Below are 14,554 nucleotides of genomic sequence, written 5' to 3' on the forward strand. Positions count from 1 at the left end.
GACTGAGCCACCCAGGCACCACTTGTTAGAAGGAAGAAAGGAAAGGGTTAGTGCAGATATAAGTATGTGTGTAGGTATGGAGAGGACATGAAGAATTTCATGCTCAGTTGCCTTAATTGTTGCCTAAGAGAGGAGGTGAGAAAGGATGGTGAGGAGTTTTAACCACCTGCTCTGGGAAGCAGGGGAGGAAACCGAGTAGGGATACACAGAAGTGGTAAGCAACACCGAAGGGCCAGTTTGCTTCCTAGGCTTTCAGTTGCCCCGGTGTTTTGGTCTTGCAGTTTTCTCCACTCATCTCAGAAGCTCCGAGGCGGGGCGCCTGGGTGGCTCAGTTGGTTAAGCGTCCGACTTCAGCTCAGGTCACGATCTCGCGGTCCGCGAGTTTGAGCCCCGCATCGGGCTCTGGGCTGATGGCTCAGAGCCTGGAGCCTGCTTCCGATTCTGTGTCTCCCTCTCTCTCTGCCCCTCCCCTGTTCATGCTGTGTCTCTCTCTGTCTCAAAAATAAATAAACGTTAAAAAAAAAATTAAAAAAAAAAAAGAAGCTCCGAGGCATGAGCAGAGAGGACATGTAGGGGTAAGCTCTAAAATGGAGGTAGGGGACACCTGAGTGGCTCAGTCGGTAGAGCACGTGCCTCTTGATCTCTGGGTTGTGAGTTCAAGCCCTATGTTGGGTGTAGCGCTTACTTTATGAATGAATGAATGACTGAGAGAGAGACAGAGAGAATGAGCCAGGGAGGGGCAGAGAGAGAAGGGAACAGACGATCTGTAGCAGGCTCCGCACACTGACAGCAGCAAGCCCAATGTGGGGCTTGAACTCATGAACCATGAGATCATGACCTGAGCCAAATTCAGATGCTCAACCGACTGAGCCACCCAGGCACCACTGGAGAGGGACAGAATTGATACTGGGACTGAGGTGATGGTCTGTGGGAAAAAATGAAGAGAATGGGATACTATTTTTTGTTAAAAATTATAAACAACCTAGATAGGCGTCCATCAGTACCGGAATGGTTGAATAAATTATAGAATACGTTTTTGAAAAATTATATCTATATTTTAACGAGGCAAATCTACGTATGATGACACGAAGAGGTCTCCAGAATATGTTGTCAAGTGGGAAAAAAAAAAATGTGTGTAAATCTATAGAGAAACATCTGGAAGGATATCCACCACACTGTCAAATGCCATTACAAGCAAGTAAGGGAGTGAGACTGGGGAGGGATAAAGATTTACAACACCACAGAGTCATCGTTGAATTTATTTTATTTTCAAGGTATCTATGTACATCAAGTAAATACACACTGGGGTTTGTGCGGTTTGGTTTGTCTTCCACGCTGGCATGCAACATTTTGGCAGATGTGAGTGGGCAGGCCAGGTGCCCCTTTGTGGTGACCCTAGCTCTCCGAAAGGGATGCTGTGGTGGTGGGAAGGGGTGGGGGGATGTAGAGTGAAGCTTCTGGTGAAGGCCTTGTGTGTGTGTTCTTATTTATGTAAGTGAATTATATTTCCCTTACATCTCTCTCCTCATCTGCCCTACACCTTCACAGTTTCTTAAGTGTTTTAAAAGAATCATTTGGTGGCAAGATTAAATAAAGCCCAAGTGATTCTGAGGTGCCCTGTTGGCAAATCTTAGCTCAAGTCTACAGGGGCATAGGTATCTTCCTTCTTCTCCCATTGGGACTTTCCCTCTTTGCTCTAGGTTATGGGCTTGGGGCAGGGGAGGCAGATTGGAACCCCTTTCCTTCAGAGCAGTGGTTTTCAAACTACTTTACAGAACCCTCAGGTTCTAAACTCTTAGGACTATTCAAGAGCTTCTCCACCAAGGAAGCATTTTCCACCAAATAAAGAAAATGGAAACCGCCCAGATCTGCATCACTTTTAGTTATTTTTTATATCGGGGTTCCATAAAAGAGTTGTTTTGAAAAATGTTTGAATATCACTGCTTTGGATTTACTCTACACCCTTCTGGTATATTTTTCCCTGCATGTCTCCCTAATTGCTAAAAAGGGGCCCAACAGGTAACAGAGGAAGGAACTTTTTCCCTTGAAGGAGTCACAGGCCGATACAACCTATATTTGCCAGCTGGTACTCACACCAAGCTTTCTTTCCTGACTTCAAAACTAGGTGATGGTTGCCTGCTGGGGGATCCTGTTCTTCCACCGTACGTAAGACTGGGTATTTGGACATCAGGCTTTGTTTCTTGATTTGGAGTGACTTATGACCTCCACTCTCCATCCCTGCAGTTACCTAGAAAACCACCCTAGCACCATGTGGAAGGACACTAAAATAACAGTCCTATCAATTACATGGGGTGGTGCTGGGGAAAGAGCACTCCCCTCTAACCACCCTCCCCCCAGTCTGCTCTGCCCCTTTCTTTAAAGTGCACTTAGTACCAGATGGGGACATATTATCAAAGGATTTGTGTCAAGAGAAATTTTTTGACATATCATGGGGTAAAGTGAGGCTCTAGCCTGAAAGGAAAGCATCTTGAGATAGATATTTTGTCAATGAACTGGAAGGTCCCAAACCAAAAGGTGGAGATGGGAAGAACATGCAGCCCAATATGGGACAGAGAAAAGAATCCAGCTCCTCACTGTGGCAAAAAACACTTGGAATTTCCCAGTGTGTTCACCCCCTCAAACCCAAAGAAGCAATCATTGGCTATGCTTGCCTATAACTATCACCTGACAGATGAGCAACCATTTGATAGACTGTTGTGAAGAGTCTGCCTCCTCAAATTCTCAAAATATTTTAAGTTAACTCTAGGTTCTGTTCATGAGTTCTGGGGCAGAGAATATCAAAAGGAGTTTTGAGGAGAAAGGGAAATAGTCCCTTGAACAATCCATGTCCTCGGTCATCGGGACAGGGGGGTCAGGGGACAGGAAGAGGGAGGCCCAAGGTACACTTTGGAGGGTAAAGTTGCACACCCGGACTCCCTCGGTTCAGATGAGGGGTATATGAATAAAATTCTACATGTAATTTAGCAGTCCTCCATTTTACCCTCCCCTGTGCTATATGTGAAAGAGGAGGGAGGAAGAGTCTATTTCTGTATCTTCTTAATGATGCTAAGACATTCTTCTGCTTAAGGCTTTGTGTGCGTGTGTGTGTGTGCGTGTGTGCGTGTGTGTGTGTGTGTGTGAGTGAGAGAGAGAGAGAGAGAGAGAGAGAGAGAGAGAGAGAGAGAAGGATCACAGCCCTCTAGCTCCCATTTTTCCTTTTACCATCTCCGTGACTAATACCACTCAGTGTGAGAGACGCGTGTTTGAAAGAAGAAACATTCACCCTCCTCCCTATTACCCCAAATGAGGAGGGTATACTATGCTTAGAAATTGCTAAATACATCATTAGATACTTAGAGAGTAAGACAGAAGGGAGAGACATAGCAGCAGCTTTTGATATATAGATACAGAGTACAAAGAGATACAGAGTAAGAGTAGACATCAAACGGTACAGTCAAACAACAAGGGCTGGGGAGGGAGTTGTTAGTATCAGAGACCACAGGTTTGCAGCATGCTGAGAGAAGAGGCCTCAGTCCCTCTTAGAAACTGGGGAAGAAAGAGAAAGAGGTCGTGAGGAACCACCTTGTAGCCCAACCGCTCAACAGGAACAGAGTGGCATTTGTACAAATTTGATTGACAGTCTTCTTCCTTGAATACCAACAACCAGACACTATTCTCCCAGCCCCTGCTCCTCTACCCCAGACCTTCACCTTGCTTCCCCATTCCTACTTCTCTGCCCCTCGTGTCTTTCTGCCTGACTGTGTCCAGCTTACTATCCCGGAAAGCCCCTCGAGTGGGCTTGGCTTGGATGCAGCCCAGTAAGAGACTGACCATATCCTCTCGTTTCTGTGTTCTCCAAAGAGGGAAATAAAACAGACTCCTAGTGTCCAGTTCTGGGCCCTAGAGCAAGTGAGAAGCCTGGTGACACACAAGACCCAGGAAGGTGCCATCGCTGCTGGAAAAGAGGACTTGGGGACGGAGGCGGAAGAAGGGGGGCTCAGGGAGGGAGCACGGCTATTTTCCACCTCCACTGAGCAAGGTGGGAGGGGAGTGCTGACACTGCAGTATAGAGACAAAAAGTTAGCCTTCCTGGGGCATTTCCTGGAGCTTACTGGTAACATACACAGATACGAGGTGTATGGGACACAGGTGTAGGGATAAAGCAAACGTCTCCTTTACTGGAGGTGTCTTAGTTCCGAAAATACCTATCCATCCAAAATTATTTCAGGGTGGAGGCAGAGAGAGGGTTGGGATGATCTCTCAAGTCTCCTTACATCTACCACATTCCCTGACCTGGGCGTGACTCTAGATGGGCACCATCCCCGCTCACTCTTTTTGACATGTGGCAGCAGCCCCTAGTGGCAGCAATGCAGTACTGTGGTCATTACTCTAGCCAAAAGGAAAGCTTCAGGGAGATGGGGAGGTCAGTGTCCACAGCCCGTGGGCCAGCACCGAAGTAGCCCCTAGGAAGGGAAGGCAGGAGCTGAGGGACAACTACATATTAAAAGTTTTGAGACGATAAAAAAAGCAGGAGAAACGAAGAGGTTGAGGGCAAGACAGGAGGCACCCTGAGGCTGGTCAGAGAAAGCAGCCTGGAGCTACCTGAAAGTGCAGGTATGCGGCAGTCCGTGAGGGAGATTAGCTGGCTGCCGTCTCTTGGTGGAGAGGGAACAGCTTGGCCTGGTCCTCAGCCTCATAGCCGCATGGCAGGTCACTCCTGGAAGAAGAGACCCAGCACTGTCAGCTCCATGTAAAGGAAAACATTCCTGTCACTTTGCTCTCCTGGCATCCCTACGAGATAACAAAAGGCAGGGACTATTCAGGGTTTACAGGAATACAAGGAAAATCAAAGCTAGAGAGATGGAGCTGACTTGCGCAAGGTCACAGAGTTCCCAGAGGAAGCAGAGAAACCCAGGTCATCGGGTGGCCCTGGTACTTCCCCGGCCCCCATAATGGAGTGGGGGGAGGAGCCGCGGATGGGATGGGGTGGGGGGGGGACGTGCTCTCTGCCCCAAGAGGCAGGGGATGAGTAGATCTTCTGGAGAACATGGTGATGGCAAGAACGGTTCTCATTTCCTCCTCCTTTCCCCGAAGGCTCCAAGGAACCTCCAAGTAGGGCCCAAGCGAAACTGAACCATTTCTTCTGGTCCCACCTAGAGAGCCCAGGAGCAATGGGGACTGGTGTACCTGTTGTCATTGATATCTGTGGCATTTCCTGAAGAGATCATCATTGAGAACACAGGATTAGGAGAAGAAAAGAGACTGTTAGAAGCAGTTTCCCCAAACCCTCCCGCATCTTAACCCCTTAGAGAAAAAGGTAAGACTCTTTGGAATATAGCTGCCACTTAGGTCGCTATTCTCGACTACCCCAAGCTGCATGATTGTTTTATTTGAGAAAGGTCTCCCTGATCCCCCCTGAAGGAGAAGAGTAGCAGAAAGGCAAGAGAGGGTGAGGACAGGCACGGCAATGGGAAGAATCCGCCTCTAAGAATCCAAGACCCTGAAGTGATGGGCAATGTTCAAGCTGTAGGCACAGGGTCACTTACTTCTCTTATTCTTTTCAACTTGCCCTGGGAATCCCAAAGGCCACTTGGTCACCCATCTTTTTCACTCACCATTGTCCATGTTGGCCTTCTGGTAGGAAGCCAAGGGACCTCCGGAAGACGTGGCCCCACTGCTGGTACAGGAGTTTGCAAAGCTGGATGGAGCAGAGGAGAGACACGCAGCCTCTGGCACCCGTCCTCCACTACTTGGAGGACCAGTAATCCCCTCAGTGATGGAGCCTCCCATCCCCGGAGAACAGAGGACAACTGCATGGCCACTGGCTGGGAAGGCAAGGCCCACCTTCTAACCATAGGTGTGAAATCGCGAAAGGGTCACAAATGGAGCTACTTAGGAAAAGAAGTAAGTGTCACCCAATAACGGACTCAATCTTATGCCTTATAGAGGGCCGAGAGCCTTGGGTTGGGACTGCAACCCACGCCAGTGGCCACTCACTACATGTCGGAGGTGGAGCTAGGTGCAGCCTGCAGGTACAAATTCTGGTAGTTCTGGAAGAGGCTGTTGGTGTAACTGATGCACTCAGGGCTCCGGGTGCCATAGGGGTTGGTGGGTGAAGATGCTGGGTAGTGGCCGGGCCGGACAGGTTTGGCTGTGGTAAAGAAAAGAAAATGACCATGAGGAGGCCGTCACCCTGCAGCTGCCCTGGTCCCTAAAGTCATTTTGCTGGAGCTGAACAGAGGTGTTTATAAGATCATTCACTGTTACACGTTTGGGGGATGGTATGGGGAGGGGAGGTGATCCCGGGGTCGGGGGAGGGTAAAAAGCAACAATCTAGTTGCTCGATGCTTAGGAATCTGCTGATCTCCCCCAGTGGTAATCCCACCCTGTCGGCTGCCACCCACTTGCACTCACCAATCTGAGCAGAATGGCCCCGCTTGCCGGAGCTCTTATACCGAACGGCCTCCTTGATGCGGTCCACTTCTTGCTGGTACCGGCGCTTGTCCTTCATGGCGCCCTCCTTGGCCTCCTTCAGTGCACCCTCCAGGGCCTTAACTCTCTCAGCCGTAGCCCTAAGTCGTTTTTCCAGTTTAGGAAGCTCACAACGCAGATCTGCATTGTCACGTACCAGCTGTGGGGTAAGACCAAGGGAAGGGGCCAGAGGCAAAGCCAGGGACCCAAGAGAGCCAGCAGTGGAGTGTGGGAGTGCAGGGCAGGGAGAGAGAATACAGAAAAATCAAGTCAGAGAAGACGGAGACCGTGTAGTTTCCTCAAGTCCTTGTTCCCTTTACCTAACTGGTCTTCTGGCCACTTCTTTCCTTCTCCCTAAGCAAACAGTGGTCAGGCATTAAAAAGTTACATCATTTTCTGAACAGTGAAACATGCCAACTCCACTGTAGCCCAGAACTCTTGTGACAGTGCCCTGTCCTCGTCTTTTCCTGGCCTAGATATCCGCCCCCTAATATCTCACAGCTTGTGCCAGACCAACAGCCCCAGGGCAACCATGGGGATGAGGCACCCTTCTCCCAGAGATGGCTTTGTAGGCATGCGGGGGGCGGGCCAGCAAGAGCATGGTAGCAGTCTGGAAGGTGGATATGGCATTGAGTGCAGGTTAGGTGCGGTGCAGAGCAGGAGCAGAAGCTGGAATACGGGAGCCCCACCTCACCCCCGACCCACACACATACGCACAGCACCCCATAGGAGGGAAAGAAAATGTTTGAGGTCTCACAAACATTTGTGCTCATTACCTTCACATACAAGGGGTTCCTGGGCTGCCCCTCCCGCATTTAAATTAAGCTAGAGAGTGGTAGCAACCACTTGGCAGCCAGAAAAGACTTCCTGATCTTTTTATAGGGTTTCATACAATAACTGGGGGCCCTACAGACTGCCAGAGCCAGCCTTGGAAGATACCAGGTAAATGAGTATAGTGGGGACCTCGGGAGAAAGGGCAGAGCTGGGAACACTTCTGTGCCTCTTTCACTCTGGACAATTTCAAGATTATAAACAATGCTTTGCTGTGGGGATAGTTTGGCTTAATTAATAATAGGGCTGCAGTCCTGCCCATTTAAGATTCTATTTATTCGCTGAGGAAGTTTCTGCATCTCTCTCATTTTCCTTTCTAGTCTCATCTCTGCTGAAGTAGGACATTATGAGGGGTCCTCCATTCTACAGGTGAGTAGTTTTTGATCTTTGGGACTTAGAGCAGAGGCAGATGCTTCCATGAGGAAAAAGGACACAGCCTGTGTCCTGACACATGCTACAATGTGGATAAGCCTGGAGGACATTATGCTAAGGGTAACAAGCCAGTGACAAAGCACAAATCCTCTATGATTCCACTTATGGGAGGTACTGAAAGGGGACAAAATCATGGAGACAGAAAGAAGAATGATGATGGTGGCCAGGGCCTGGGAGGCAGGGGAAATGGGGAGTTACTATTGTTAATAGGTATAGAGGTACAGTTTTGCAAGATGATAGTGGTGACGTTGCACAACAGTACGAATACAAATGCACTCAATACCACTGACCCTAAAGTAATTATGACGGTAAATTTTATGTGTGTTTTACCACAACAAAAACACTGGGGAAAAAATAAGCAATATGACATCCATTTGGACGGAGAAGGAAAGTGAACACAGAGAAATGAAAATAGGAAGGCGGAACTGATTACAAATGTTTCTTCCCTTGACTTTCAACTTTTCTGTAATGTTGTTACATTGTTATACTGCTTTATAATAAACAAAGGGGGGGAAATGATAGTGTAGCCCTTTGCAGGTCCAAATAAAATACATAAACCTGCAGATTGTCACTGGGCCACAGTTCTGGGACTTTTCCTTTTATTATATTTGTGAAAAAAGAAAAGGTGTACCAAATATTTGCTAAATATGCTGGGCATTGCACTGAGAAATTTAAGCTCCGATTTAGTGAGAATATGAGTTTTGTTTTGTTTTTATTAATTTTGAGAGAGAGAGTGCAAGTCAGGAGGGGCAGAGAGAGAGCGGGGGGGACAGAGGATCTGAAGCAGGCTCTGCACTGACAGCACAGAGTCCGATGCGGGGCTGGAACTCACGAACTGTGAGATCATGACCTCAGCAGAAATCGGGTGCTTAACCGACGGAGCCACCCAGGCAGGTGCCCTGAGAACATGAGTTTAAATCCAATGTTAAGGTGGATTGAAAGAAGGGAATGAAGGATAGATTAGGGTTTATTTTATGAATCAGAAGAGCCAGTTGATACACTGCCACAACTGTCTTCAAGGCTCAGATATTTGGCACTAGGGAGGGTGCTCCTGCCCTGTCCTCGCCAAACATTTCCTGTCCTGACTCCTCTGGACTGCCCCTTCTGCCTCCCCACCCCATACCTTTGAAACCCAGTCATCCACCTAAGGAACCGCAGCAGCAAGGAGGGGGACAGAGAGGCAGCAACTTAATACACAGGAGTTTCAACCGGCCCCGATCAGGGGGTGGTTGGGCCATCTGGAGGACATCCTTTAATTACCCTGCATGCCTGCCCCAGGCCTAGGCAGATGGAGTTCTCTCCATGAGAGAAAGCCCAACTTCCCCGGCTTCTGTCTTGTCCCATCGTTTCCTGTCTCTGACCAGTATCCCTCATGTGGTGCCACAGCCCCATGCCTCTGAAACCTCTATCAGTTTCAACCTCTCCCTCCACATCCATAGGCCTGGGGAATTTCACTTTGAGCAGAGGCAGGCAGGGAGCTTTGAGAGGGGAGAACAGGCATGGAACAAAGAACAAGGGAAAAGTGGAACCAAATATGGATAAAGAAGGGATTCGGAGGAAAAGTCAAAGGGAAAAGTAAGGAAGACATGCAAGTAGGTTTTCCTAAATCCAAGGGGCCTCAGAGGACTTGGGTCTCCTCGGCACCTGGCCTCAAGAGTTCTCTTCACCCCTGCCCCCTTCGCTTACCTGTTTGTGAACCTTTGTAAGCTGTTCCAGGTTGTTCTCAAGAAAGGAAATCTTCTGCTTTTGGGAGTGAATCCCCCCACTGTCCTCGGGCTCCATTTCTGCACTCTGATTAAAGACGGAGGGGTTAGAGAAACTTGGGGACGGGAGGAAAATATGGGGGCTGTGAAAAATCCTAGGAAGGCACTCACTTTCTTGACTCGAGTCGTGACGTCTTGAACGAACAGTTTGCGAAGGTTGTGGAGGGTCTGGAGTTCCCGGGCCTGGAAAGAATGAAAAATTGGGGATGGCCAAATTACCAGGTCAACTTTTTCACTTCAAAATTATTGGAACCTTCAGTCTGCCTAGTCAGGTGAATCACTCATCCTTTAGGAAAAGATGTGTCCTGATTATGCCACAGACTGAATCTGCATAAGGAATGGGGTTATAAAGAAATCAGGGGGAAGAAATGAAGTCCCCACCTCACCCTGTTAACTTGGTACAGAGAAACCACTCACAACTGTCTCCTCCAGACCCTTGAGGTCCTGCTTGGACTGTTCATGTCGCTCATACAGAAATCTGGGGAGAAGAAGGAAACACAAGAGTCCCTCAGGACAGTCCCTCCTCCCTTTCTCCTCCCTCTCCATTCCTTTGATCTATACTTTATTATTATTTATTATGCAAATTACCCTGTACACTGTGTAGAAATTAGAAAAGAAAAAAAGATGAATTTCATAAAAAGCCCATAATTCTACTACTCACAGATCAAACCACCATTAACATTCTGGTGTCCATCTTTCCCAACTCTTACTTCTTCTTCTTCGTCTTTTTTTGTTTTTGTTTTTGTTTATTTATTTTGAAAGGGAGAGAGCACCAGCTGGGGGTGGGGAAGGAGACAGAATCCCAAGCAGGCTCCACACTCTCAGCACGGAGCCCGACACGGGGCTTGAACTCCCAAACCGTGAGATCATGACCCGAACCAAAATCAAGAGCGTGACATGCAACCCACTGAGCCACCCAGGGGGCCCCACCCCCTCCAGACTCTTACTTCTATGCGTGTACAGCCCCCCAAAACTTTATGGGATCCTACCATTCATACTGTTTTGTAACCTGCCTTTCACACTTAAGACAACATCACAAACATCTTTCCGTGGCAGCTAACAGTCAGTAGAGGTCCTTTCTGAAAGTCTCTCTTTGTTTCCCTTCCCCGCCCCATCACGTGACTCTTGAGGTTGCCATGTTCACATCTGCATCGCGCCCTGCCTCTGCCGGTGTGAGTGAGTAGCAGTCTGCGCCTGCGCAGGCGGCGGGTTTGCGGGCAGATACCCATCACTCACGTCAGCTCCTGGAGTTTGCTGCTCTTCTCATGCTCTTCATTCTTCAGCTTCTCGTAGTCAGCCTGAAGCTTCTCTAGCTCTAACTGGAGCTTCTGATTCAGGCTGCACAGGGCAAGGAGGTGTCGGAGAGAACAGAACGATGTCAGGGACCGGGAAAGGGAAGACCGGCGCTGCAAACATTTTCCTTCCGGTACAGCCGGGCCAAGTCGGGACTGATGCGTCTACCTTTGGATATCAGAGGCAGATGCAGGCCGCTGACAGAGTGAGGAACCCTGAGCTATCCAATCACAAGAGCTCAAGGAGAGGGACTAGTCCTCACTCCCGTGTCTCCTGGGGTTGGGTGATAAAGCTGTGGCATCGCTGGGGGAGGGGCGCTTGGAAATGAGCAAAGCAGACCTTGGGCCAAGAGGGAGCACGCGTGTGGGCAGAGCAAGGCAAGAGGACCCGGGGAGGCCGGGGCTGCCCAGGGGGACTCTTACTCTTTGAGCTCATCGATAGTCTTCTGCTTCTCATTGATCTCGTCCCGGAGCCGGGCCAGCTGCCGGTGATGGGCCTCCCGGTGACTCTCCATCTGCACCTCCAGGGCCTTCTGCAAACAACCCCACCGCACACTCAAAGCCGGACTCCCTGACACCAGCTTGGAGCGGGCCGGCTCAGCCCTGCCAAGCCCCAGTGGTCCCCTACAGCTTCCCCTCTCACCTTCACTTCATCTGTGTCCTGTGTGTCTGGCTCCTTGTCCTTCAGGGCCACTTCATGCACAGTTTCTGAGGGAAAGAAGGAAAGACAGCTTACCTCACACCTACCTCCTCCGGAAAGAACTTCCATTTTGTGACCAGAGCTCCGGGTCAGGCAGGCGACATCTACCCAGTATGGACCCTCCGTGATGTTCTTCTGGGTTAGGACAGTCCAATTGGACACAGCAGGGAAAGAGATCAACGGAGGGTTTATGGTTCGTGTACAATAAGCTCTGTGCAAAAGCATGCTAAGTAGCGTATGAGTTGGCCTCTGTGATGTCAGTCTAATGCATTGGATGAGTGTGCTGTCAGGTGGTTTCTTCTGATGTCTGCCACTTTTCCTCCCTGCCCCCTCTGGGATCTCAGATCCCAGGATAAGTGGTTTAGAGGTTTAAGAAGGCCTCACCCTGGGCCTGGAGCTTGGCCAGCTCGTCACTCAGGGAGTCATAGGACTCTTCCAGATGCCGCTTCTTTAGCTCCACGCTCTGCATATACTCTGTAAGCGAGCGGATCTTCGCCTCGTGCTAATGGGGGAAGGGTTGGTGAGAGGAAGAAGAAGGGTGGAGTCAAGGACACAACTCCAGGCAGCACAGACCTCTGCAGCTCTCCCAGGCCCTCCCCTCCTGCTGCGCCTGCCTGAAGACACAGGGCCAGAGGCCATTTCTTTGGACCCTTCCTTTAGACCCCATCAGCTCAGAGCGTGCTATCTCCTCTGACCCTTCACTTCCCTGGCCTGGACCCTTCCCTGCCACCCCAGGCTCTTCTCTTCTATCCTTGACTTTGGTTGACCCTAGGTCCTTGACATGAAAGTGGGTGCTAGGAGTTTTATCCCACAAGCTACAGAATCACCCTCCTTCCCATTGCACGCAAAGGCCCTCAATGCCCAGCGCTCACTTGGGAGATGAGGAGCTGACAGGAGGAGAGTTCCCGCCCAGTCACTTCCATTTTGCGATGACATTCGACTTGCAGGTTCTCTAGCTGCCGGCAGCGCTTGACCACAGACTTGACTTCTGATTTGATTTTGCTGATATAGAGTCGGGCCACTGTGAATTCCTCCTCGATGGCTCCGCTGATCTCCACCGGCTGCGGGGTGGGGGAAGGCAGGAAGAGGTACTTCTCTGCTGCAGGGAAGCTTTTGCCCATTCCCTTCCACCCTGCCTATCCCCGTGTACACCCACACACACAGGGATTCGGGTGGGACAAGTATTTTCCAAACAACTTTTACCTGCCATCACCTGGCATTTCGTATTAAATCCTTCTACCTGCACTTAAAGGTCCAGTTCCGACAATCGCCCTCTTCCATCTTATAAAGCAATATGATTTTCTTTTGCAGTCAAACTGTTCTGCCTGATCACCCAGATGGGTCATTTTCACTGCCACAGATTTGCATATATCATTCTCACATCTGTGCCTCATCTCTAAAGCCTGCTATAGGCACATCTCCATTCCTTCTTTATTCAGCACCCTTTGGAAGGTGTATTTACAGTTGAGTCTGTGCAAAATTCTACTTGTTTTCCTGTATCTAGTTTTTTTTAATTTTTGTTTAGTTTTTGAGAGAGAAAGAAAAAGAGCACGAGCAGGGGAGGGGCAGAGAGAGAGAGGAACAGAGGATCGGCCGCAGACTCTGTGCTGATAGCAGAGAGGCCGAGGTGGGGTTCGAACTCACAAACCAGGAGATCATGGCCTGAGCCGAAGTCGGATGCTCAACCAACTGAGCCATCCAAGCACCCCATGCTAAAGGCATGTTTCCCAGATCTCTGGCCCACCTTCCTCAGCATCCCTGAGGGCCTGGACTATCCACCCTGCATCTCCCACCAGTGCCCAGAACAAGAATGACCTGAACAAGATTCCTGCCTCTGTCTCCACTCACCAGCTTAATCTCCCCGTTGCCCACGATGACACTGAACTCACTCAGGTCCTTCATCAGCCCATTCAGCACCTCAGCAATGCGTTTTCGCTGGTGTCCACTGACCTCCTGTAGCCGCTGCAACTCAGACTCCAGGGACAGCATGGTGGCCTGGGGACAGCCCCTTAGGTCATCCCACTGCCATCTTCCTACCCCCCTGCCTAGCCCAGGCAGAGGCCTCCCCCTCATACATGACCCTGAGGGCTGCTACAAAGAGAACATGGGCCCTGCAAAAGGGTTTGGAAGAGACAGGAGTCAGGAGGGCAGTGTGGTGACAGGTGGGAAAGGTTCCCACAACACACCACACAGCAGTGCAAGGGTACAAACGTGACGCAGGGGTCGCTTTGGATGTGGGGGACGTTCTGGAGGCCAGGGAGCTCTTGCACCCCAGTCAGCCACTCACCACCTTCTGAGATAGCTCATCCACCAGAAGCTGGTTCTGCTGGCTCTTCTCCTCCACTTCCTGGGACTTCTGGTCGTAGTTCACGGCCAGCTCCTCCAGGGCCTGTAGCACTTCCTTCACCTCATCCTTAGCAGCGTCATTCTCTGACTGCAGGTGGCTCAGCTCCCGCTGGACCTTTTCATTGTCTCCTCGGGTGGATACCAACAGCTTCAAGAAAGAGGTAAGGCACGTGAGGGACCACCGCTATGGTCCCCTGGTCTGGGGAAGCTCAGAGCACTACCCCAGACAGGGTCCCTCTGGCACCCGAAGCCTGGAGCGCACAGCTCTAGGAGAGGAGCAAGGGCCAAAGTGAAAGTCAGGAGGAAGGGGGGTGTAGGCTTCTTAGAAGCAGGACAACAGAAGGAAGAAGCACCCAGACTCCAAAAGCCGTGGTTTACACAAAGCCCCAGTTAAGTCCCCAGACTTCTATAGTTTTGGGGGGTGACTAAGTCCTAAGCAGAAGACTAAGCCCTTCTTCGGGAACACACCGCTCTCCTCTCATGTCTTGTCCTCCTTCCCATTACCTCTTCCTGGTCCAGCATCTGCTGCTTAAGCTTCTCTATGAGCTGGCTCTGCTGGTTGATCTCATCATCCTGTTGGAGGCAAGGGGGGAAGAGGGAGTGAAGGAAGGCAGCCCCTTCCAGTCTAGATGGATGGGGTTGGGGCCAGAGGTCGGATCCTGACAAAAATCCAGACTGGTCAGGCTTTGAGTTAGAAACCCCAAAACCTAAAACGAGGT

General features: G+C 50.1%; 1 protein-coding gene across 2 annotated transcripts in view; it reads right to left on the bottom strand.

The window, feature by feature from the left end:
• Nucleotides 1-1,246: 1,246 nt before the first annotated feature.
• The window catches only part of KIF5A (kinesin family member 5A), a 31,092-nt gene continuing 17,784 nt past the window's right edge, over nucleotides 1,247-14,554 (bottom strand). Inside the window, exons 13-30 of one of the 2 annotated variants that reach the window (XM_019454903.2) lie at nucleotides 14,340-14,408; nucleotides 13,777-13,983; nucleotides 13,338-13,484; nucleotides 12,362-12,550; nucleotides 11,874-11,991; nucleotides 11,433-11,497; nucleotides 11,213-11,322; nucleotides 10,734-10,835; nucleotides 9,915-9,975; nucleotides 9,609-9,680; nucleotides 9,421-9,525; nucleotides 8,858-8,878; nucleotides 6,415-6,631; nucleotides 5,998-6,151; nucleotides 5,616-5,698; nucleotides 5,188-5,215; nucleotides 4,603-4,717; nucleotides 1,247-3,546 (exon numbers count right to left, since the gene is read on the bottom strand). In XM_019454903.2, coding sequence (XP_019310448.2) covers nucleotides 4,639-4,717; nucleotides 5,188-5,215; nucleotides 5,616-5,698; nucleotides 5,998-6,151; nucleotides 6,415-6,631; nucleotides 8,858-8,878; nucleotides 9,421-9,525; nucleotides 9,609-9,680; nucleotides 9,915-9,975; nucleotides 10,734-10,835; nucleotides 11,213-11,322; nucleotides 11,433-11,497; nucleotides 11,874-11,991; nucleotides 12,362-12,550; nucleotides 13,338-13,484; nucleotides 13,777-13,983; nucleotides 14,340-14,408 — 1,827 coding nt within the window. In that variant the 3' untranslated portion in view covers nucleotides 1,247-3,546; nucleotides 4,603-4,638. The remainder of the gene's footprint in view (nucleotides 3,547-4,602; nucleotides 4,718-5,187; nucleotides 5,216-5,615; nucleotides 5,699-5,997; nucleotides 6,152-6,414; nucleotides 6,632-8,857; nucleotides 8,879-9,420; nucleotides 9,526-9,608; nucleotides 9,681-9,914; nucleotides 9,976-10,733; nucleotides 10,836-11,212; nucleotides 11,323-11,432; nucleotides 11,498-11,873; nucleotides 11,992-12,361; nucleotides 12,551-13,337; nucleotides 13,485-13,776; nucleotides 13,984-14,339; nucleotides 14,409-14,554) is intronic. The other variant, XM_019454904.2, reaches the window with a different exon arrangement.

The sequence above is a fragment of the Panthera pardus genome, unplaced genomic scaffold (assembly GCF_024362965.1).
Source record: "Panthera pardus isolate Hobbes unplaced genomic scaffold, ASM2436296v1 HiC_scaffold_6, whole genome shotgun sequence".
NCBI lineage: Eukaryota > Metazoa > Chordata > Mammalia > Carnivora > Felidae > Panthera > Panthera pardus.